At 49.6% G+C, this 24,686-nt stretch overlaps 2 protein-coding genes across 2 annotated transcripts in view; one reads left to right on the forward strand and one right to left on the reverse strand.

Annotated features, from left to right (window-relative positions):
- LOC110257839 (histone transcription regulator 3 homolog) lies at window positions 1–4,103 on the reverse strand. The gene is made up of 4 exons (XM_021080605.1): window positions 4,025–4,103; window positions 3,531–3,988; window positions 2,351–2,603; window positions 1–560 (listed from the first exon to the last, which is right to left on the reverse strand). Exons 1-3 carry the CDS (start codon window positions 4,101–4,103, stop codon window positions 2,379–2,381), a joined length of 762 nt encoding a protein of 253 aa, XP_020936264.1. The 3' UTR covers window positions 1–560; window positions 2,351–2,378.
- Window positions 3,983–24,686, forward strand: part of PRPS2 (phosphoribosyl pyrophosphate synthetase 2) — a 26,011-nt gene continuing 5,307 nt past the window's right edge. The window contains 4 exon segments of the mRNA NM_001243801.1: window positions 3,983–4,223; window positions 10,293–10,476; window positions 17,266–17,364; window positions 18,631–18,755. Of these exon segments, the coding sequence (NP_001230730.1) occupies window positions 4,102–4,223; window positions 10,293–10,476; window positions 17,266–17,364; window positions 18,631–18,755 (530 nt within the window). The 5' untranslated portion in view covers window positions 3,983–4,101.

Raw genomic sequence — 24,686 nt, forward strand, 5'->3', positions numbered from 1 at the left:
CCTAAAAAAAAGACAAAAAATAAAAAATAAAAAACTGAAGAAATTATTGCCTAATCCAAAGTCGTGAAGATTTATACCTATGTTTTCTCTTGAGAATTTTAGAGTTTCAGCTCTTATATTTAGGTCTTTGATCCACTTTGAGTTAATTTTTTTGTATATTATATATAACTTTTACAGATGCAGACTAAATAATTTTGAGGTGAATATACTATGCCTATAATTTAGAATACTTCCGAAAATAATAGATGAAGCAAATCTAGCAAAATTGTGACAAGCTGCTAAATCTAGGTGATGGGCTTATGAGTGTTCATTATCCTCGCCTCTCTATTTAAAAACTGTTCTTTAAATAATAGAAGGGAAAAGGATAGGACAGAGAAATAAAAGTCAGAAAAAGAACTTGTATCCATTTTAACTTATATTTTAGAATAATTTATAAACATTAGCATTTTATAATCAGTTGTAAATTATTTGTCATACTCCCAGTGAAACATACACGGTAGAATGGATGCATCGGGGTGTCTTGGCATTCTCTTAGGGGCCATTTCTTCCATTGCTCAGCCCTAGGAGAGTTGCAGATAAATTCATTCAATGAATATTTAGAGCTCTCTAAATATACAAAGAACTTGGCTAAATGATGCGGAATACAAGAAGTGAAACTGGTCACGAACTCAAATCAGTTTTCCCATTTCAGTCCTATCCATGAGTCAGTGAGGATGGAAGTTAACAATGGAACTATCTTATGATTTTAATTTTCCCCACTAACATTTTATCTTAAAATAACATTTTACAATATATCTGGCCTGAGATCATATGTAGCCAATTATACTAATATGTTCTTTTTATCCTCTTAGTCCTGAGTCTTTGAACGTGTGTTTCTTTTTCCCAGATTCTCTCTCAACTCCACATTCTAAGAAGCTAGTGCCCTAGGGTGGACGGTTGGTGGACTGGGGGGCTGGTAGACCTAGTGTTCATGTCCTTATGTTGACCCACACCACTTTGACATTGGTCTTGGCCAGGTGACTTGCTTTGGCCAATGGGATACTGGCAAACACGACAATAGCAGAGGTTACTGAACATATTGATATGCTCTTGCTCTTTGAGGCTTATCTTCTTGAAACCCAGTAGCCAAGCTGTGAGGAAACCCAAGCAGCTCCAAGGAAAGGCTAACGTGGAGGAAGAAAGGGACAGTGGTTTGTTTGCTGGGGTGATTTCAGTCCTTGGGGGACATTTAGCAATGTCTGGAGATATTTCTGGTTGTCACAATTGATGAGGAGGTGCTGCTGGTAGACAGACCAGGGATGCTGCTAAACATCCTACAACGAACAGGACAGGGCCCACAACGAAGAGTGACTCCTCTGCCCAAGTATCACGAATAAAAGGGCTTCAGAGAGAAAGTGTTCATCGTTAAATAAAAATCATCTCTAGCTCTTTATTTGAGCCTGTGTATTTACCAGTGACAGCTTTCTGGACAGACTGCTACTCATGATGATTTTAGATGATTGTCATCCATCCCAGTGGCACAGTCCCCCCTTGTTTACACTCAGCATTTAAGCATCATCAAAGCATTGAGCCAACAACCATTTTATTAGCTGTCCCAACCCAGATATTACTTCTTCCTGGTAGTATTGAAGTCATGGTTTGTGAAAATTCAATCATCGCTTCCAAACGCCCAGCCATTAACAGACTCAGAGGACAGGGGCTTTAGCTTCTACTGCTTAACAGAGTACATCTGTTTTGTTATCAAAGAACTGCAGCCTCACCATGCTAACAAGAAGCCGCTTTCCCTTTGAGAAGAACGTCGTGTATATATTTTGCCTACGAGACAAATTTTGAGTACATAAAAATTATAGTAATATCGTTGGTAGTAAATTTTATTAGGAGACTTTAAAATAATTACATTGGCAGACTCATTCAATAAAAATTTTAGACATATGGTTGAGTATGAGTATAAATCTCATTGCTATGGTAATTATCCATAAAATACACAGAGAATAAGTCATTGCAAGTAGGGTTTTCTCTTTCAAAAAAAAAAAAATAGAGCACCTACACATCTCCAGGTGGAATGAAAAGAGGGCAGAAGAGCTGCCAGAATTAGTGTTTGGGGCAATATTTTGGTAAGCAGGCGGGTGTAGGAGTTTAATAGAAACACTTGATGGACTAGGTAGTTTATTTTGCAAAGTACATAGACCTGGATGAAAAATTCCAATGATTTGAATTATCCCAACAACCCCCCAATGCCCAATAGTATGAAGTCAAATTAGAGCAGCCTACAACCTGCAAGTGGCCTTGTCTTCTTGATGGAGAGGCAATTTTCAGCAATGTCAGGTAAAAACCCAGACATTTATCTTACCTGTTTAATGCGTTTTCATTGAGGAATGTTAAACTGTGACCAGCATCATTAACACTGCGCGTCCTCCATCACCATGTAACACATCGCCTTCTCCTATGCCTGTATTTGCCTCTTGAGAAAACCTTTTGGCTCCTGTCTGCAGGGAGGGAGGGAAAAGTGGCGCCTCCAAAGAGGTTGAGGGCTGCTGCTGCTGCTGGGGGCCACCTGAGTCCTCTGAGTTGCTGCGATCTGGCTGGAGGGTTGCCGCATTCACCTAAAAATAAGGAATCTGGAAGGGCCTTGGTTCAATCCAACTCACCATCAAGAGCAATCTTGCCCCTTCCACCTGTGATCGGGGCTTAGATGGCCCCTGGCATTGCGGCTTTTTCAAGGAACCTAGGTAAATAATTCAGGATTTGTGGGCCAAGAGGAAAACCGGCGAGGATATCATGTAAGTAGATATGTAACAAGAGAGAAAACAAACTTTCACAATGTTTTATTGATGGAATCCAAACTAGAATAGTAATTGAGTGGGTTTTTTTTTCTTTTTTTTTTGCAGTACACACCCACTAATGAGAGAAAGGTGTTCCTTTTTGAAAGGGATAATATTTCTAATTGGAGTCCAAAGGTATTGTCGTCATTATCATCGATACACACATGTTCAAGAGTAAAACAATGTTTAGCGCTCTGGTACAAACAGGCAGCATGCGTTTGCAGACCCCCTGCAGTTGGGCACCAGTGATCTGCAACGGGTTTTGGGTTATTCCAGGTTGGGGGTCGCTCCTGGCTGCAAGGCGCCTCCATCGCCACTTTCCGCACCCTCCCTCTGTGCCCAGTTAATCCGGTTCATTGACTCGCCCCCGCGAAGCAGGACAGAAAAGTCAAGATTAGGGTCCCGCAGCTCTCCCTTGGAGCCAGGCCACCCAGGGTTTCTCATCCTATCGCCTTGGTGTTAGCATCCCCCGCCTGGCAGCACTCGCAGGAACTTTCTCCAAGCCTGCTCCCCCTCCCTCTCCCGCTCCGCCGGCTTCTCCTCCCGCCCCGCCTCCTCCCTTCCCGCTCCAGCTCCTCCTCCCCCGCCCCTCTCCCTTCAGCTCCTCCTCCGGCAGCTCCACCTCCGGGTTCCGCCGCTGCCCTTTCCCACCCCACCTCCTCCTCAAGCCCCTCCTCCCTCAGCTCGGTCCCCTCCAGCTCCTCCTACCGGAACCGCGGCTGTGCTTTCCCGCTCCTCCGCCCTCGGCTCCTCCTCCGAGCCCCGCAACTGCGCTTTTCCGTTCTTCCCACCCCGTAGCCCCTCCTTCCTCCGTCCGGGGCCCTCCAGCTCCGCCTCCGGTTCCGCGGCTGCGCGTTCCTTTTCTTCTCGCCCCTCCTCCCGCAGCTCTGCCCCCTCCAGCTCCTCCTCCGGAGCCCGCGGCTGCGCTTTCGCGTTCTTCCCACCCCGCAGCCCCTCCTTCCTCCGTCCGGGGCCCTCCAGCTCCGCCTCCGGATTCCGCGACTGCGCGTTCCTTTTCTTCTCGCCCCTCCTCCCGCAGCTCCGCCTCCCTCCAGCTCCTCCTCCGAGACTTGCGGCTGCGCCTTGCGGTTCCTCGGGCTCCTCCTCCTCCTCCAGCCCCGTCTCTCCGGCTCCTCCTCCTGCCCGCTCCGCCCCCTCCAGCTCCTCTTAGCTCCGCTCCTGCTGGTGTCCTCCACTCGCGCTTTCCCGCTCTCGTCGGGGCCTCCCGTGCTTCTGCCGCCTGTGCCGCCCCGCGCCGCTTGTAGCCCCGCGCGCAACCATGCCCAACATCGTGCTCTTCAGCGGCAGCTCGCACCAGGACCTGTCCCAGCGCGTGGCCGACCGGCTCGGCCTGGAGCTGGGCAAGGTGGTCACCAAGAAGTTCAGCAACCAGGAGACCAGGTGGGGGCCGAGCCGGGGAGGGCGCTGGGCTTGCGGTTGCGGGGCCGGGCCGGGGCCGGCGCCCGCCCGGGACCCCCTCCGCGGCCGCCCGCTCCCCTTCCGGGGCGGGACGGCCACTATGCGGCCTCCGCGCCACCGCCGCGGCGTCCGGGAGAAGCCGAGGAGGGCGGCCCCAGCCCGGAAGAGCGACCTCGGGGCGGTCACAGGGTGTCGGGAAGAGGTGGGTGCAGCCGGCGGGAACCGCGTCGGTGCGGGGCACGCGGGGAGGGACGCCCCTGGGCGTGCTCGACCCGGGGTCCGGGTTCCTGCTGGGCAGATCCTAAGCCCCGGGCGGGCTCTGTCGGGAGCGTCCCGCCCACGTCCCCGGCCCCAGCAGCGCGCTGGATTCGCCGCGGACGGTTGAAAATGCCGCTTCCCTGCCATGCCCCAGAGATTCTGATCCGAGTCTGGGGGCGTTTTAAAAGCTCACAGGTGACAGAGTTGGGCGTCCAGGGTGCTGGTGTCTGAGTTATCCAGGTTGTGGTCCTGCATAGTGTTTAGAGCCTGGGAACTCGCGGGCGCACGTGCTGGGATCCCCTGTGCTGTTAACTTTTCTGCCTCAGAGTTGATGGACTTTTTTCAGCTTCGTCGTCGTCCTGGGTCTCTGCTGTGTCCGGCAGCAAGGCCATGATGGCTTGAGGGTAACTGCTGCCTCTGTCTCAGGTCCACAAGAAGTAGTCTGTTCTGTTCAGTGAGGTCAGGCCGGTGGCCCCCTCAGATATCTTTGGCAAAGATCCAGTTCAGCCAGCCTTTTCAACAAGTGGTGCTGGCACAGTTGTTGCAGCTGCCAAATAAAACCAAACACAGACACCCCCCCCCAAACAAACCATCCCCCAAACAAAAATAAAAACAACTGCATCCGTACTTCCCACCATTTCAAAGATGAACTTGAAAATGGATCACGGGCCTAAATGAAAAACCTAAAACTAGAAACTTCTCGGAGGAAACAGGGGAGACAATTGAATGATCTTGAATTAGGCCAAGATGGCTTAGATACGGAGGAGAGATGTTACTCCATGTCCAGAAGCTGGAGTTGGCTGTTGAGTCAGCTCTCGGGGATATGGGAAGCCCTTCTTCCAGGTGGAAAATGCCTGGTATGCTGCCCTGACGGTAATGGAAGTGAAGAAACATTTGCGAATGGGTGTCTGATGGTACTAATGCAGGAGTCATTCAGCTAAAGAATGCCGCTTGGCATCCAGAGGTCTTGGAGGATGCCTAGGGCTCTGGAGAAGGATCGTCGATCTAGGTTTGAATGCGGCAGCATTTTGCCAGTCCCATGCACGTTGCAGGAGCTTTCAGAAGAGTGTGATAATGGGTGGTGGCCTGTAAGTCAAGGAGAAATTACTTGCTTTTGCCTGTTTTAGAACAGCCTCTTGATAATTGGAAATCAAGAGATTTCAGAAACCACTCAGCATGAAGTCCGGGCATTGCTTACGGAGTTACCTTCTATGCTTTTACATATGTTTGATGTTTTTACGATCTAGACTTTTAAAAGGTTAATTTCCTGACTGTTCTCTTTTCCACGAACTGTCTAGGTCCAGAGGTTGATTTTTACAAACAGGCCTTCCTGTGTCAGGTACGGTGCTAGGGATCCAGTTTTTACCAAGGTGGTCCTAGAGATGAGACGCAGACGGGCAAAAGGCTGAGAGCATTGATGCAATTTCTGTCCAGGGGCCCCTTCCTGACTCGATCCCTCAGCCAGGACCAGAAATCTGGTCTGCTGTCTGCTGGTGCTCACTGGCCCCATTCCTCATTTATAAGACACTGTCTGATTGGACACACAGTCTCCATGATTTCACCTTCTCATCTCTAAATCCTGTCAGCTCTGCAGGAGGATGTCGTCCCAGCTTTACCATAGACCCGTGAAATCCCACAGCGACATCCTAGGACAGCAGTGATGAGGGTGTCTGAAAGGCTGCTGTGACCCCTTCTACTGGTCACTTCACCTGCCTGCAGAGTCTGCTCTCTGGATTTTAAGACCCAAAGTTCTGGCTCTCCGTTGTGTAACACATCACCCCAGAACCTCATGGCTTAAAACAGTAATTGTTGATTGAACTCGCAGGCTGGCCATCTGGGCCGGACTCAGCAAGGAAGGCTTCGTTCCCTCCCATGTGGTGGCGTCAGGGACGCTTCACTGGGGCCAGATGATCCACTTCTGAAATGGTTCACTCACATGGCCAGTAAGTTGGCATTAGCTTTTGCCTGGGCGCGTGGTCAGGAACCTCAGTACCTATCCGTAGGGTGCTGGAGCTTCCTGATTGGAGCATGGAAGCTGAGGGCCAAATGCAAAGGATTCTAAAACACAACAAAGGGGAGCCACTAGGCTCTTAAGGCCTGAGCCCCAGAGGGCCTGGTCCCTTCTGTGCCCTTGTGTTGTCAAGCACGTAGTCTTCCCAGACCCAGGGGCTCGGACCACAGATCACACCTCTTGATGTGAAACGTGCTTGTCTGCGGCTGGCTTTTAATTACCGCACCCATTCCTTGTTGACACAGATAAACCCATCAGCCGCCTTCTCTCGGGAACAGTAAAGAGCCTCCATCTGCCCAGCCGGTGGATGCTGCCTTCTGGCCACGGTTTTTAAAAGACCTCAAATAAAGATCAGTCGTGACCATCCTGAAGAGTAGAAGCAGGAATAGCTTGGGAAAAAAGTTGCCATGGTGATTTCTGGACTGCTCGGCAGGGGGATTGAGGTTGCTGAGAAAGACTAGGCCAGAGAAGTTGAAGTTTGGGGAGAGACGGTCGGCAGACCAGAAGCTGGTGAACCTTTTCTGTAAGGGGCCAGGTAGCGAGGCTCTTGGGCTTTGTGGGCCCGGGGCAGCCCCGTTGCTGCCGCATCCTAAGTTCTGGAGGACCGAAGTGGAACACTCTGTTCCTTCTGGAGGCTTGAGGGACGCCTGGCTCTGACCCTGCTTCCGTGCTCGCATCTCCTTCTCTGACCTCTTCTCACTGCCTCTTCCTTTTTTAAGGACCCTCGTGATGCCTTCGGGCCCACGAGAATAATCCAGGGTAACCTCCCTGTGTTAAGGTCAGCTGACTAGTAGCCCTCATTGCCTCTGCCCCTCTGCTTCCCCTTTGCCTTGTAAATGAACACACAGGTTCTGAGGGGTGGGACAGGGACGGTCTTTGGGAGCCCGTTGCCCTGCCTGCCACGCCATCCTCGGCTCATGGGCTGAGCTGTCTCGGAGCGTGGTTTCCAGGTCGACTTCTCCGCACGGCGGAAGGGATGTTCACCCAGGACTTAGGTTTATTTAGCTGCTTGGTACCCAAGCTCGGAGGGGCTGCAGAGAATTCTGTCTCGCTCGCATCCTGAGGTTGGCCTCGTACTCTTGCATCTATGGCAGAGCACCTGGACGGCGTGACCGGCTCTGGCCAAAGCTCATTTTCAGATCCCATCAGCTTGAAAAATGGCATTTTGTTGTTTGTCTTTTCAGGGCTGCACCTGCGGCATATGGAGCTTCCCAGGCTAGGGGTCGAATTGGAGCTGCAGCTGCCGGCCACAGCCTCAGCAACATGGGATCTGAGCCGCATCTGCGACCTCCACCACAGCTCACGGCAACACTGGATCCTTAACCCACTGAGCGAGGCCAGGGATCAAACCTGCATCGTCACGGACACTTTGTTGGGTTCTTAACCCACCGAGCAGCACCTGCAACTCCTGTTGTTGGTTTTTTGTTTTTTGGGGGGTGGAAGAGTTAGCTGGTGGCTTAAGCAGGTTAAAGATCCAGCGTTGTCACTGCTGTGCCGTGGGTTCAGTCCCTGGCCTGGGAACTTCTGCGCCACAGGTGCGGCCAAAAAAAAAAAAGAAAAAAGAAAAAAGAAATGGCGTTTTGGTCTCATAATTATTTTACTTGAAGTCGGGTAGAAGCTTTAGTTGCTTCAGATAGATTACTGTGTGGCATTCCAGATGGCATTTGTAATTACATTTTCTCTGGAAATAACTGGCTCAAGAGATTTTAGTAAGATGATACCCTCGGGTGAGGGTTCCCGATGGCAGGAGCAGGGGCACCAGGAATCGTACGTGTCTGCTAGCATTGGACCGCCTCACTCTCATGTTGAACACTCAGAATGCTATGCCCGAAATCCGGAAATTTGCTGATAGGCAGTTTTTGAAGACTTTAGCTCCGATTTGCACTTTCTTGAGAAGCTCCTAGAGGATGCTCATCCACAGAACAAGGAAGTACACCAAGAAACGGTACAGAACGTGGGAAATCCAGGGCAAGGGAGGTGGGGACGGAATCCCTAGGGGGCAGCTGTGCCCAGAGAGACGGAGAACCCAGGTCGGCCAGCTCAGGAGAGAGGGGCCAAGGGCAATGGGATGGACGTGGCCCTCGAGGCCCCTGGCGTTGATGTCTCGGGCTTACGTGTTGAGGCTGCCATTTGTACCTAGAAAACTTAGCAGAGGAAAGGATAGGATGCTTTTCTTCAGGGCAAACAACCACCCCCCCGCCAAAAAAAAAGTCATGCATAAAAGGAACGTATAAACTTGGCTTTCGGTTTACTCTCTGGCTCAGTTCTGAGCAGCATTGACCCAGTTAACAGGTAGCGCTCCTTTGCTTCGAAATGCTGGTCTGTGCTGGGAGGATGACGAGATGAGATGGGAAGGCCCCACAGGGAGGGGGTGATGGCTGGGATGGGGAGGAGCCTGGGAGAGGGTGGCGATAAATCCCTGTCCTTGGTGGTAAGAAGTCAGCGCACGATGCCCACGATGTCAAGTCCAGATGAATTAGTCCAAGCATCAGCCAGGGGCTCTGAAGATAGTATCTCAAAACCACAGCCAGAGTTGAAACAGGGAATTCCCTGACAGTCTAGTGGTTAAGACTCTGCACTTTCACCCCTGCGGCCCGGGTTCAAGCCCTGGTCTGGGAATGGATCCTACATCAAGCTGTTGCTTGCTGCGGCCAAAAAAAAAAGAAGAAGTTGAAATTGGCTGTCTCTGGGCTGTTTATTTGTTATAAGTGTTACAGAATGGTTTGAATTTTTTGCGGGGGGGTCTTTTAGGGCTGCACCTGAGGCATATGGAGGTTCCCAGGCTAGGGTCGAACTGGAGCTGAAACCGCTGGCGTGCGCCACAGCCACAGCAACTCGGGATTTGAGCTGTATCTGTGACCTACACCACAGCTCACGGCAACACCGGATCCTTCACCCACGGAGCAAGGCCAGGGATCGAACCCGCATCCTCACGGATGCTAGGCAGGTTCATTAACCACTGAGCCACGATGGGAACTCCTGAGTCTTTTTAAGCAATGTGCATATGTAACATGAAAAGAGGTTAAAAAACAAACCCTGAAATATAATATTTCTCCAAAGAGAGTTAATGTGATAGGCCTGAGACGAATTCTTTTTTTTTTTTCTCCCCACTGTACAGCAAGGGGGTCAGGTTATCCTTATATGTATACATTGCAATTACAGTTTTCCCCCCACCCTTTCTTCTGTTGCAACATGAGTCTGAGACGAATTTTAAAGAGCATATGAGGTCCCCTCATACATGAAAAAGACCCTTTGCACAGTGGCAAAGGCTCTGCTGGCCTCTGGGAACCTCACTTTTGCCAGGCTTCGCGCCCTTAACCTGTATGAGTGGCTCACTGCTAGCCTGTGCGACCCACGTGGTTCACGCTGAGTCCCTGTGAGTCTGGAATTTGGGTGATCCACAGGCAGAGGGTGCCCACGTGCCTGGCCCCCAATAAAACCCCGGGCACCGGGTCTCACGGGAGCTTCTCCAGTCGACACGCGTCGTCACACCCGTCTTGTGTGGTCACGCGTGTGTTGTCACAGCTCACGGCTGGTGGCCATTCCCCCGTCGTCCGTGACTCCCCAGGGTTGAAGAGGAAGGAGTCTCAGAAGCTTGCTCCTGGTGGCCCCAGACCTCGCCCGAGCGCCCTTTCCCTTGGCTGATCTGGCCCCGTCTCCTTTCAGTGTGGGCAGGCCTGGCCGCCGGGAGCCGGGCGGGCTGAGCCCCGGCCAGTCGCCAGCCCCCTGGGGTGGGCCCAGCCACACTTGCCTGGTGACGGGCGGCGTCTTCCTTTCCCTAGCGTGGAGATTGGCGAAAGCGTGAGGGGGGAGGATGTGTACATCATCCAGAGTGGCTGCGGCGAAATCAACGACAACCTGATGGAGCTGCTCATCATGATCAACGCCTGCAAGATCGCCTCCTCCTCCAGGGTGACCGCCGTGATCCCATGCTTCCCCTACGCCCGGCAAGACAAAAAGGACAAGGTATGGGGCTGGGGGTCCTGGTGGAGGAACCCGCTCGGACTCCCTGGCTGTGTTTCTTTTCCCGTCTTGGTACTTCTGGGTCCCTGGAAAGTGCTTTCTATTGTGCGATCAAGTAACTAGGCTTTCTCCCCTTGGCTTTAGCAAAGGTTTGTCTTTGGACCAGTCATCATGCTGATACTTGTAGAGAGAGAAACAGATAAGAGGGTATTTTGCAGGTGTGAAAACACCATTTCTCTAGTCCTTGTGAAATTGCTGTGTATCTTTGTGGTGGTGGATAGAACTAGACACCCCCCCCCCAGTGAGTCGGAAGCAGATCACTGGATTCTCTGAGTGTCAGGATCCTGGTTGTGATCCCCTTCTGTAGTTTCGAAAAATGTTACCATGAGGAACTGGGCCACACTGGCATCTCATCTTGCACCTCATCTCAAGATCCAAAGTGTCATTTATACCATTATCTCTTTCTCACCTCCCAAGAAGAGTGAAGTTCATATTGTTGAGTTACTCTTTTTCTAACACGAGCCCTGTAGGAGGCTCTGGGAGTTGCAAGAAGAAATTGCAGACATGGTCTCTGCCTCCAAAAGAAGTCAGCGAGGTTGGAGTCGGAGGGGAGCTTTCAGGGGGATTGTATTGCTTTGCCAGTGTTGCCATTAACAAACGACCACCCATGGGGAGGCTTAGGTGTACTCAGGTGTACACAAGTGTACTCTCTCCCTGTCCTGGAGGCCAGACCTCAGGGGTCAAGGTGCCAGCAGGCCCACTCCTCTGACGACTCAGCGGGGAGCCTTCTTTGGCTCCTCCTGTTCCTGGTACCTCCTGCCATTCCTTGGCTTCTGGTAGCCGCCTTCCTGTGTCTCTCTGTGTCCTTCCGTCTTTGATTAAAGGATAGCCTTGGGGTGTAGCCCCCCCCCTCCCCCCGGCCCCTCATCCAGAAAGATCTCGTCTTGATCTCACCTTACCTCTGCCAAGACCCGATTTCCCAATGAGGTCACGGCCTGAGGTTCTGGGTGGACACGGGTTTGGGGACCACCACCCACCCCTCTACAGGGGTCAACTCTTAAGCTGTTGTCCACCTTGTATTGTAGGAATAGGTGTTCGTTCAGTTCCAGGTGAATCCTTGCAGTTGACTAGACACTGCCGCCCAGTGACGGGGTGACTGGTGATGAGAGAGATTTTCCCCAGTACACCTCCATCTCCATAATTCTTGTTCTGTAACAACCCAACTTTCTCAACAGCACGTAAGATCCCCTCCTAAATGGGGGAAAAAAAAAAAGTCCCTTTATAAATTTGAATTCCTATAGCAAGGTCCCCCTAAATTTCAGTGCGCACGTGTTCACATGTAGTTTCCAGAGCCCATGGTGAACACAGCTTCGTTTCTCACTACAAATTTGATCTCCAGAACGCCATCCTGCCCTTGCAACATGATCTCCATATATATTAGAAGGGAGTCAGCAGACTGTGTCTCGAGGGCCGTCCAATCTCTGTGGTGACTGCCAAACTCCAGTTGTGATTCCAAGACAGTACGTCAATGAACAGACGTGGCTGTGTGTCATGAAAACAGTTGTTTGTGGACATGGACATGTGAATTTTAGATAAGTGCCACGTGCCATGAAGTGTTCAGTCTGTCTGTCTGTCTGTCTGTCACTTGGTGACTTGGCTTTAGCTTGTAGGCCGCCCAAACCTTGACTGCCATCTGCTGCTGTGAAGCATTTGACTTTCCACCTGGCATTCATGGAGCTGCTCTTTTGCTCCCATGCCCGCGGCACAGGGACATTGCTGGGCCCGTGATTGAATCCCAGCTGCAGCTGCAGCTTACGCCACAGCTGCAGCAATGCCGGATTCTTAGCCCAGTGTGCCACAGTGGGAACTCCTGTGGAGCTGCTTTTATTCTCAACTTGACTTGCAAGTTTTATGTGCATTTTTAGCTGCTAAATAGACATTTCCTTTTTGTCCCCTCAGCGTGGTCTGTTGTCTTAGCTCTTCCTCCTGAGTGTTCCCATGAGATTGTTTAGCATCTTCATCCTTGTCCCTGTCATCAAGGAGCTAATATTCTGCTACTATTTCTCTTTCGCATAACAGGAGGTTTAGCACATTCCGTATTCTGTAATTTGGCATCAGATTGTCCTTTCACTTCTAGTAGCTTTTGCATTTGGCACGAAGATATTTGATACATTGCTTCTGCTTTGGTAAGTTGCTCCTTTTACTATTACATAGCCCTTGTCCACTGTGTAACAGTTTGTCACCCTAACCTGCTTTTTAACTGATACACATACTGAGACACCAGCATTTTTGTTGTTGTTGCACCGGTGTCTGATGGGCAGTCACCTCTTACTCCAAGATGATCTCTTCGGACTTCCCTTCATGGCTCAGTGGTTAACAAACTGGACTAGGATCCATGAGGATACAGGTTCGATCCCTGGCCTCGCTCAGTGGGTTAAGGATCTGGCATTGCTGTGAGCTGTGGTGTAGGTCACAGATGCGGCTCAGATCCAGTGTGGCTGTGGTGTAGGCCGGCAGCTGTAGCTCCGATTCGACCCCTACCTAGCCTGGGAAGCTGCATGTGCCACAGGTGCAGCCCTAAAAAGCCAAAAAAAAAGATGGTGTTTTCAAACCATGTTTCTTATGTGCATTCATCATGAAGTCTTTATGGTATAGAGAAACTAGCACTGGCTGGGTGGCTGGTGTCCTGCCTCCACAGGGGATGTGACACTGCCCCTGGCCTCTGGCCTCTACTTGCCAACAGCGCCCCCTATTGCTGTGCTGATGACAAGAGCCCTCCAAAGCTTTTGACACCCTAGCAGGCTTCACTGTTGTTCTCTGGGACTGCATTGTTCGGCTGTCTCTTGACCCATGTTCCCGTCATTGAACATCTAGATGGGATTTCCTTGAGGGGCCATGTTGAGCACCAGTTTCTTTCTTTCTTTGGTTTTTTGCTTTTTCGGGCCGCACCCGCGACATATGGAGGTTCCCAGGCTGGGGGTCCAGTCGGAGCTGTAGCCGCCGGCCTACGCCAGAGCCACAGCCACGCGGGATCCCAGCCGCGTCTGCAACCTACACCCCAGCTCACGGCAACGCCGGATCCTTCACCCACGGAGCAAGGCCAGGGAGCGAACCCGCAACCTCATGGTTCCTAGTTGGATTCATTTCCGCTGTGCCATGATGGGAACTCCAAGTTTCTTTGTTTCTTTTGGCTGTGGCATGCTGCAGCTTAAAGTGCCATCTGAGTTCCCAGATCAGGGATTGAACCTGGGCTGCAGCATTCAACACACTGAATCCTAACTACCAGACCACTAGGGAACTCTCCCATCTTGTCAGTTTTTAAAGCTTGTCACATTTCCACTTTGAGCAAGACAGCATCTTATACATTGAATAAGTTCTGGACTATATGAAAGTCTTTGTGCTGATTGGGCTGGTTCACAAAATGTGTGGCCTTTGACCTTGATCTGCTTTTTTTTTTTTTTTTTTTTTTTTTTTTGCTTTTTAGGGCCGCACCTGCGGCATCTAGAGGTTCCCAGGCTATAGAGGTTGAATCGGAGCTGCGGCTGCCGGCCTGCACCACAGCCACATGGGATCCGAGCCTTGTCTGCGACCTACACCACAGCTCACGGCAATGTGGGATCCTTAACCCGTTGAATGAGGCCAGGGATTGAACCCACATCCTCATGAGTCCTAGTTGGGTTCCTTACCACTGAGGCACGACGGGAACTCCTTGATCTACTTTTCATTAGGGGAGTCGAATGTTTTGTTTTCCATTGCTGTACCTTGACTGCCTTTGTTGAAATGCCATACGCATTTTTCTCTTTATTATTGTCTGTAATGTCACTTCACCGGTGCATCATTTTTCCTGCAAGACGCCCTTGGGTGTGGCGCCAAGTTATGAAACATGGTACAAAAACCAAGGAGGAGATTGCAAAGTATGAACTTAGAAAGTATGCCTGTGTCTTGGCTCCCAGAAGTAAAAAATGCTTGGTGCCATGGAGAGATGAGAACGGAGGAATCTTCTGGCAGGTTATCAAGTTAGAGGAAGAGCCCCCAAATTGATGAGTCAGGTTCCTGTGATCGATTTGTTCTTTTAATTATCCTGGGATTTTTATTAGACTGAATAATTCTCACAGTCAGTGAGGTTGGTGACTAAGCCTTGGCAGCTCGGTGTGTAGAGAGATTCTGTTATTGATATTTATTGAAGAACTGTCGTGTGCAGGGTACAGCGCTGGGTGCTGCAGATAATGTAGAAATCTCCCAAACCAATCTTGGGCCCTTGAGGGATGGCCTTATGGTGTACTTGTGAACTTTGCATCGCACTTAAAGTAGCTTTTTTGTGTTAAGGGCCGCACCTGTGGCATAGGGAGGTTCCCAGGCTAAGGGTCTAATTGGAGCTGCACCTGCCAGCCTACGCCACAGCCTTAGCAACGCCAGATGTGAGCCGCGTCTGCAACCTACACCACAGCGCACGGCAACACCAGTTCCTTAATCCGCTGAGCGAGGCCAGGGATCGAACTTGCATCCTCATGGATCCTAGTCAGATTGTCTCCACTGCGCCACAACGCGAGCTCCCTAAAATAGCTCTTGATGTTGGTCTTTGAGTGCATGGCCTAAGGTGGCCCCAAGTGGTGGAGGCCAAATACTCTGTCCCTTGAGAAGTTCAGAGCTTTGAACCAGATCTGAAGCTTGAAGGGCACTGGGCTCAGCAGAGATGGTGGCGAATTAAGGGTAAGGCAGGAGTGCAGGCAAGAGGGAAGGAGCAGCCCAGTACCCACTGCGAGGATGGACCCTTCCTTGTGGCTGACGTCTGGAGGGTGGAGCTGGGGGGCCGACCACTTCTCAGTAGCTAAAACATACTGGCGGAGGACTTTTTATCCCACAGGCGACATGGAGCAGAGCAGGAGAATTACATGATGAAAAGCTGAGTTACACTATATAGTTAGTTGAAAAGTTTGCACTATTCAAAAAAAAAAAAATGAGGAAACTATTTCTCCCAAATCTCACTTTCTAGAGACATCTTCCATTAACATTCTGGGGTGTTTCCTCTCTTTGTGTATAGAAAAAAAAAAGTATGTGTGTGCTTGTATTATTATAAAGTAGTAGGGTTTTTTGAGAAAAGAATGGTGTTATTAGAGAAAAGAAAAATAAGCTGTTTACATTGTGATATAATCGCCGTGTGTTTGCATGAGTATTGTGTGTGTGTGTTTAACAGGGATCATTTATTTGTTATCATTTGTTGCTATTTTGAATGAAATCTTTTTTGTTTTCAGCTTTATTGAGGTTTGACACTGTTTAAGTTTGAGTGAGATCTTCTTTTAAGCTTGTGTTTCCTTTTTTTGTGGTATATAGGAACACTATTTACAGCAAAATGCGCAACTCTTGTCGTCTAATCGTGCCTGTGTGGTTCCTTGGATTTGCTTTGATGGGGATGGAGCTACCGTCCAGGGCGGATGGTGTGGGAACTAAAGCTATGAGCAGTTAGGTGGCTGCAGAGAGGATTCAGCGTCAGGCTGCATCTCCTTCTCTAAAGAGCAAATTATGCATCACCAGAAGGCGTTCCTTCTTCAGGCTGGTTTTGCTTTAATTTGGAACACTATTCGCTCCCAGCCATGGTGCAGAAACTCATCTTTAAGGGCTGGCCTTGGCCTCCAGGGCTCTGCAGCACGTGCCTCTGCCTCCCTTCCCGCGCCCCCTCACACTTGCTGCTGGACCTCTGCCTGTGGCCACGCTAGGCTTGGTCCCATCCACGGATGTGACCTCTCAGCCTCCAGGACGTCACAGAGGCTGCTCTTTCTGGAATGCTGGTCTCGCCTTAAAAGTGCTCTGTCCGGGCTCCAGCCTTGCCGTGAGCTGTGGTGTAGGTCGCAGACATGGCTCAGGTCCCATGTGGCTGTGGCTGTGGTGTAGGCCGGTGGCTACAGCTCCGATTCGACCTCTAGCCTGGGAACCTCCATGTGCCGAAGGTGTGCCCCCCCCAAAAAAAAAATTTTTTTTTTCTTTTTTTTAAGAGAAGTGCTTTCCCCAGAGAGGCCTCTGACAACCAGGGTCTTTAAACTCGATATCCTTCCTGCTACTGTCTGTCTCTCTCACTTTCCGTCTCGGTATCTCTTTTTCTACATACTTGTCACAACTGGAAGTCTATCAGTTGGGATATTACATGTATTTAGGTATATAATTATTCGCTTCTTTGATATTTGTTCTCTCTTCCCCGTGTCAAGCACCTTGTCTCACAGCAGTAGATGTAAAAAGTATTTGGTGAATAAAAGGGGATGCGCATCTTTAGCTGTTAAAATTTACAACTTTATTAAGAATTCATTTAAAGAATTAAGTTCCTATTATTGAAGTGTTTAAGGAATTTTATTTTATTTATTTATTTTTTTTGTCTTTTGTCTTTTTGTTGTTGTTGTTGTTGTTGCTATTTCTTGGGCCGCTCCCGCGGCATATGGAGGTTCCCAGACTAGGGGTCGAATCGGAGCTGTAGCCATCAGCCTACACCACAGCCACAGCAACGCTGGATCCGAGCCGCGTCTGCAACCTACACCACAGCTCACGGCAACGCCAGATCGTTAACCCACTGAGCAAGGGCAGGGACCGAACCCGCAACCTCATGGTTCCTAGTCGGATTCGTTAACCACTGCGCCACGACGGGAACTCCTGTTTAAGGAATTTTAAATTATTTAATGTTAATTTTCCTCACGGGGAGTAAAGCATCTGCGCTTCCTCTTTCTCCTGGAAATCGTAGTGGGAGGACTCTAATGCACCCCTCTCTTCCTTGTTATAAAATCCGTGCCTTCATATTTTATATTTCAGAGTCGTGCTCCGATTTCAGCAAAACTTGTGGCCAATATGCTGTCGGTGGCTGGGGCAGATCACATCATCACCATGGACCTGCATGCCTCTCAGATCCAGGTTCCAGCATGTTCTTGGTTGTCCTCGGTCGGGGTGGGGGCTTAATGCACGTGGTTCGTTCCTAACTGGTGAATATTTTTCGAAGGAGGTAACTTGATTTGTGTCTCTGAGTTTGTAGCATGGTGACTCTCTTGGATTTTCATCCTTACTGAACTTCGAATTTAATGTTGATATCGCCTGTCCCCAGCCCAGCCTTGCCACTGCTCACTTTTGGAGGAGCAAGAATGGCTTCTCAGTAGAAACTCTAAAATTCCCTCTCAACTTCTGGAAAATAGGTAGAAAAGGAGAATCATAATGCAGGTTTTCGGTTTTTTTTTTTTTTTAAACTCTTCGTAATGTAGTTACTGTATCTGTAAAACCAGCCAAGCGCTCTGTGATAGCTATTTGGCTTCTAATAAGGTGCTTAAGTAACAGCAAACCTCTCCTCCCCCACTGCCCTGCAAGCCATTCTCCTTTTCCTTAGGATACAGGGTAAGATAATAGCCTGGGTCCCCAAAGATATGGATTGGACTGAAATCTCCTCCTGGAACTTATTTGTCTGGATTTAATTCTGTTAGAGTTAAGAAAAGGGAGTCTGCACTGACATAGAAACAAACTTAGGACTACCAAAGTGGGGCAGGTTTGGGGGGGTAAATTTGGAGTTTGGGATTCGCAGATACACACTACCTTATATCAAATAAACAGCAGAGACCTGCTGCATAGCACAGGGGGCTATATTCATTATGTTGTAGTAACCTATAATGGAAAAGAATCTGAAAAAGAATATATATGTGTGTATGTATATATGTATGTATGTGTATATATATATATCTCTCTCTCTCTAAACCGAGTTACTTTTTGTACACTTGAAACTAACACAGTATCGTAAGTCAACTATACTTCCAAAAAGAAGTTCCCATCGTGGCTCAGTGGTTAGCAAAGCCGACTAGCATCCATGAGGACGCGGGTTTGATCCCTGGCCTCGCTCAGTGGCTTAAGGATCCGGCGTTGCCTTGAGCTGTGGTGTAGGTCGCAGACGTGGCGGATCCTGCATGGCTGTGGCCGTGGTGTCGGCCGGCAGCTGTAGGTCCGATTCGCCCCCTAGCCTGGGAACCTCCATATGCCAAGGGCACAGCCCTAAAAAGGCCCCCCCCCAAAAAAAAAGTTTGAAAGAAAGAAAGGGGGAGTCTGTTGCTAAGGCTTCTTTTGAATAAAAAATTCATTTCGTGAACGAGGAGCTCTTTGTAAAAACCCTGCTCCAGTGTGGTCCCCACTTCCCCCCCTTAGGGCTTCTTTGATATCCCCGTGGACAACTTGTACGCGGAGCCCGCGGTCCTGCAGTGGATTCGGGAGAACATCGCCGAGTGGAGGAACTGCATCATCGTTTCCCCTGATGCCGGCGGCGCCAAAAGGTACCGACTGCCCGGGGGAGGGGGGGCCCACAAGGCGGGTCTCTGCGCTCCTGGACCGCTTTTTCTGTTCCGGGTGTGTCAGATCAGGAGGCAGGTCTTAAGTTCGTTAACAGTGTGTGTTGCCAGCGAGCACGTCGGTAGCCAGCAGGCTCTACTTCCAGCGCGGAGAGCTGCGCCTTTCACGCGTCATCACTCGTGGAGGAAGAGCACACGCAAACGCACGTGTGCACACAGAGAGTGATTTTCAGCAAAGAATGTTTTGAGTTATTTTTAAAGTTTAAATTTCTCATTGTCAAGGCAGTGAGCCTAATTGTAAAACTGGGCTTTTAATCAACAGCACGATTGACCAGGCTAGTCCTTCTCACCAGAAGAGGAAGCCAAAAGAGGCCTGGATTTTAAATCCAAGTCCGCAGAGCAGCAAGAAAGAGAGATGTCTGTGGCCAAGAAATCAAGCTACCCACACTCGGGTAGCTTGGAGGATGGGCGTCGGATCCAGGAAGAGGCAGCTGGCTTGGGTGTTCCTGCCCGCGTGGGGGGTCTCTGGAGATAGGGGAGGTGACGGGGAGACCTCTCCCCTACAGCCCAGGGCGGAAAGCCAGGCGTGGCCCTGGGCCTTTGCCTGCGGCCAGAAAGTAGCCACCCAGGAGAGCGCCAGCGGAGGGTCTGTGCCAGGGGCAAATGTGCGGAGGGATCCGCCTCCTTCTCCGGGTGCGCAGGTCCCCAATTCCACGAGCCCCGCTATGTGGGAAGCCCTCCCGGTTGAAGACCACCTGGTCATGCTTGACAGCCAGGTTAGAAAAGCCAGGGCTGCAGCGCCTGCACATAACAGGGGGGTGGGCAGCCAACACCATGGGGGTCACAGAACCCTTGCCAAGCCGTAATGTGACAGAAAGTAATAAGGTGCAGAAAGCATCGGAGCGCCGCGCGCTCAATGGCATAGAAGGCGGTGCTGAGCAGCAGGTCCAGAGGGCTTCAGCAAATCCAGGGGAGTTAAGGAGCCATGGGTACAGACAGTTGAGGATCGGGGTGAAAATGATGCAACTCTGATTGGATCCAGGGTACTTTATTGCACCTGGAGACTCAGTGACTCAGCGTTACCTCGTCGAGCGGCACAGCTGCTGTCTGGGTGGGAAAGAGTGGAAGGGGCTTTTAAGGCCCAGGCAGGGCCCTCGGTCAGGAAGGGAGAGGTAGGAGTTCCCATAGTGGCACAGCGGAAATGGATCTGAGTAGTCTCCATGAGGACATAACACTGGATCCTTAACCTACTGTGCCGGGCCAGGGATCGAACCTACGTCCCAGTGCTTCCAAGGTGCCCCCATCCTGTTGTGCCACAGTGGGAACTCCCATAACTTGTTTTTAATAACAACTTATGCAGGTAGAATTCATGGACCTGCAGTTAATCCATTTTAAAGTGGGTGGGTCAGTGGTTTTGTGTATTCAGAGGTAGGCGTCTATCACGACTATCGAATTCCAGAACATTTTCATCAGCCCAGAGGGTGACCTCCCCCACTCCCTCTCCCTCCAGCCCTCGGCCGCCACCAATCACCGTTCTGTCTGTGGAATTGCCTCTCTGGCCACTTCGTATACTAGATGCATCATAAAACATGTGGCTTTCGCGTCGGGCATATTTCTCGTTTTGACCAGAACAGCTTGACTTTGATAGCTAAGAAGCCAAAAGAATCACAGATTCCACAAACTTGTGTGGCCTTGTCTTTTCCTATCCCGACCCTGTTTTTTTTTAATGCGTTGTCTAAAACTAAACATACTCTTTGCCAAACTTCAAACAGGGAGATGGTCCTTCCTGAGAGGCCTCTCTTCTTTCCGAAGGGAGAATTTCCTTATTCAAACATACCGCTCCTTTTTTAATGTCACACAGATGCTCATATGCTGCACACACGTCTTCACTGTTTTTTGAAAACGTGTTCCGCCTTAGCAGGCTGTGCTGAAGATGTGCTTTCTGGCTTTTCGAAGCCAGGTAATCGCCCCTTGTGTGTGGAGTCGTGATTCCTGCGATCAGTTTCCTGTTCCTTGTTAGCAGGTGCTGCTGCTGTTCGTACTCTTGGGCCCTGTGTGTGGCACCACAGTCCTTTCACGGTTTGGATCCTCGTGCGAGTAGGATGCATTCCTCGAACTGCTCTTGCCCAGGCCTGGGGCCTGAGCCTTTTTTATTTATTTTTTTTTTTAAATTTTTTTATTTTTTTGCCTTTTTGCCTTTTTGCTATTTCTTTGGGCCGCTCCCGCGGCATACGGAGGTTCCCAGGCCAGGAGTCGAATCGGAGCTGTAGCCACCGGCCTACGCCGGAGCCACAGCAACACGGGATCCGAGCCGCATCTGCAACCTACACCACAGCTCACGGCAACGCTGGATCGTTAACCCACTGAGCAAGGGCAGGGACCGAACCCGCAACCTCATGGTTCCTAGTCGGATTCGTTAACCACTGAGCCATGACGGGAACTCCAGCCTTTTCGATTTTGATGGACAGGGTCCAAATGTGGCCTTTCCAAGAAGATAGACCTTTGGGATTAACAGATACACAGGACTCTGTATAAAATAGATGAGAAACCAGGCCCCAGTGTATAGCACAGGGAACTATATTGAGTATCTTGTAATAACCTGTGATGGGAAAGAATCTGAGAAGGAATAGGTAGATGTGTCTGACTGGGTCACTGTGCTGTATGCCTGAAACCAACACAGTATTGTAAATCAGCTATCATTCAATTTTTGTATCTTTTTTTTTTTAAATTTATTTTTTGCTTTTTAGGGCCGCATCTGCAGCATATGGAGGTTCCCAGGCTAGGGGTCCAATCGGAGCTACAGCTGCCAGCTGACACCACAGCCGCAGCACCATCACATCTGAGCCGTGTCTGCAACCTACACCACAGCTCATGGCAACGCCGGATCTTTAACCTACTGAGCAAGGCCAGGGGTCGAACCCGCAACCTCATGGATGCTAGTCGGGTTCGTTAACCATTGAGCCACGACGGGAACTCCATAAATCAGCTATAATTCACTTTTTAAAAAAAGTTGACATTCCTGAGTATGGATGACAGCGACTTGGTACAGAGGTTCACCCACTTAGCAAATTTTTGGACTTCTTTTACTTTTTTTTTTGGCCCGCACCTGCTACATACAGAAGTTCCCAGGCTGGGGGTCAAACCTCCACCACAGCAGTGACAATGCTGGATCCTTAACCACTAGGCCACCAGGGAACTCCCAGACTTCTTTTACTTTACAAATCAGCTAAATGCTCCATGGCTTCACTTTCTGTTAGTTCTGGTTGTTGTGCATAAGGTTGAGTTTATTTATCGGTCATGTTTTGGGAATGTTTCTTTGTCATTCATACCTTTCTCCTCCTCTGTCAGCTGCAGGCTTCTTCCTCTGGTTTGTCAGCAGCTGGGCACAGGCAGGAAGTGACATCTTTGCTTCTCCTGTGTGTTGCAAATAATTCCCCAGATTTTCCACTCCGTCCTCTTGTGTAGTTTTGTTCTCTGCAAGAGTTTGAAAACATTCTTCTGTGGTCATCTTTATCTCTTTTTCACATGATGGCTTCTGGGTTTATGAAGGGTTCACCCTTAACATTTTCCTTCTCCCACGATTTCATATATTTGAAGGGTTGCCTTTTGTTGTTGCTGTTGGGTTGCCTTTTTTTTTTTTTTTTCTGGTCCTTTTAGGGCTGCACCCACAGCATATGGAGGTTCCCAGGCTAGGGGTCAAATCGGAACTGTAGCCGCTGGCCTACTCAACAGCTCACAGCAATGCTGGATCCTTAACGCACTGAGCAAGGCCAGGGATCGAACCCGCAACCTCATGGTTCCTAGTCGGATTCGTTTCCACTGTGCCACGACGGGAACTCCGGGTTGCGTTTAATGTTGCAGTTTTTCCTCTGTCTGAAATTTGTTTTGGAGTAAAAAGTGAGTTACAAATCCAACTCTTTGTCCTCCCAGCGATCTGATTGTTCCTATACTATTAAATATCCCTTTCTCCCCATCGATTTGAAATGCCATCTTTTATTATATACCAAGTTCCCCCATCTGTTTGCCAATCTTTGTTTCGTTAAAAAAATGCAGAATCAGCTAACCAGAGGAAATGGCCAGCAGTGAGAAGCTGTTTGTAAAGATCCCCTTCAGAGCAGTTCCAGTTAGAGCACCCCTGCTCCCTCTGTGCAGGGAAAGGCGAGCTTTTTGGGGATGTGCATTTCAGATTTGTTGTCACCTCTGTTCCTCCCCCTCCCCCCCCCCATTTTTGCTTCATATCGTTGTCATCCTCGTATTCTAGAGTAAGTTCTTGCCAAACTGACACAACAGCCTCGCAGCTGACACGTGATACATGCCATTATCTGTGGCTTCTCTGCTTGCTGCAGAAAGTCCTATTTCACCAAAGAAAATAGGTATCTATCTGAAATACCCGAACTTGTCTTAGAAACAACTTTGAGCCTTGATTTGTTCCAGGTAAAACTTACTGTCGCCACAAGATGTCACTCGTGGGTAGCCTTCGAAGCTAAGAAAAGGAGACCTTAGGAACCACACCTCCCACTGTTGAGCTAGTATTAACATAAAACTGGTTGGGGAAGTCGGTGAAAATAAATAATTCAGATTAGACATTTTTCCTCTCTCTCCTTTGGGAAGAATGTAGTTGTGTATCCAGAAGAAATGGAACTCAAACTGTATCATTTTTGTTCTCACTCCTCCAGCTGAGGTTTCTGTGTGATACCTCCTACGTCAGGACTAGGTATTAAGTCTTAGTTATACCCCTCGAAAAGAAGACCTGTAGCCTATTTAGAGGTAGGAATGTTCCAGCAACCCAGGGGGCTTTTCGCAGGAATATTTTCCTTTCTTTTTTGTGTTTGCTAGTACCTTTGGGTACCTGAAGCGGCTGGGACACCCCATTCCTTTTCCATGCCCTCCCCCACCCGCCAAAACCACACTACTTAGCTTCTTTCCCACCCAGGCCTCTGCGCCCCCTGCTGGCGTGTTTGTGCACAGGCTCAGGAGAGTGGGTCACCTGGCTAAGGTGTGAACCCAGGTTGTTGCTTGGATGAGTGGCTTAGAACTGCAGCCCCTGAGAGTGGTGCTTCTGCATGCAGAGCTGTGGACTAGGGGCCCTGCCATATGGAGATCTTTCTGGTCTTTACAGATAATAAAACATAGGCACATATATATGCACATCCATAAGGTGTTCTAGTCTTTTCTTGGGAAAATGTTTCAAGTTCTGAGGAACGACCTTTCTTTAACTGGAGTTTAAATGGTTTGTCTGGAGTTCCTGTCGTGGCGCAGTGGTTAACAAATCCGACTAGGAACCATGAGGTTGCGGGTTCGGTCCCTGCCCTTGCTCAGTGGGTTAACGACCTGGCGTTGCCATGAGCTGTGGTGTAGGTTGCAGACGCGGCTCGGATCTGGCATTGCTGTGGCTCTGGCGTAGGCCGGTGGCTGCAGCTCCAATTCGACCCCTAGCCTGGGAACCTCCACATGCCTTGGGAGCGGCCCAAGAAATAGCAAAAAGACAAAAATAAATAAATTAAATAAATGGTTTGTCTTTCACAAAATTGGCTGATAGATAGTAGTAAATATCATAAGGTGATTGTGGGGCAGCGTGTTTGTCACCATTCAAATTCTGTTATTTGGAGTTCCTGTCGTGGCACAGTGGAAACGAATCCAACTAGGAACCATGAGGCTGCAGGTTTGATCCCTGGCCTCGCTCAGTGGGTTAAGGATCTGGCGTTGCCGTGAGCTGTGGTGTAGGTTGCAGACGTGGCTCGGATCTGGCATTGCTGTGGCTCTGGCGTAGGCTGGCAGCTGTAGCTCCAGTTAGACCCCTAGCCTGGGAACCTCCATATGCTGCGGGTGCGGCCCTAAAAAGACAAAAGACCAAAAAAAAAAAAATTCTGTTATTTATTTACTTTTTGTAAAAACCACAATGTAAAAAATACTGGT

Source organism: Sus scrofa, chromosome X (assembly GCF_000003025.6).
Source record: "Sus scrofa isolate TJ Tabasco breed Duroc chromosome X, Sscrofa11.1, whole genome shotgun sequence".
Taxonomy (NCBI): Eukaryota; Metazoa; Chordata; class Mammalia; order Artiodactyla; family Suidae; genus Sus; species Sus scrofa.

Bases quoted from the DNA above. Each gene is read 5' to 3' on its own strand.
- LOC110257839 (XM_021080605.1), bottom strand. From the start codon at position 4,103: ATGGTTGCGCGCGGGGCTACAAGCGGCGCGGGGCGGCACAGGCGGCAG. The intron at 3,989-4,024 runs GCGCGAGTGGAG...AGCGGAGCTAAG, and splicing joins GCCCCGACGAGAGCGGGAAA to AGGAGCTGGAGGGGGCGGAG. The intron at 2,604-3,530 runs GTAGGAGGAGCT...CCTTATTTTTAG, and splicing joins AAAGCACAGCCGCGGTTCCG to GTGAATGCGGCAACCCTCCA.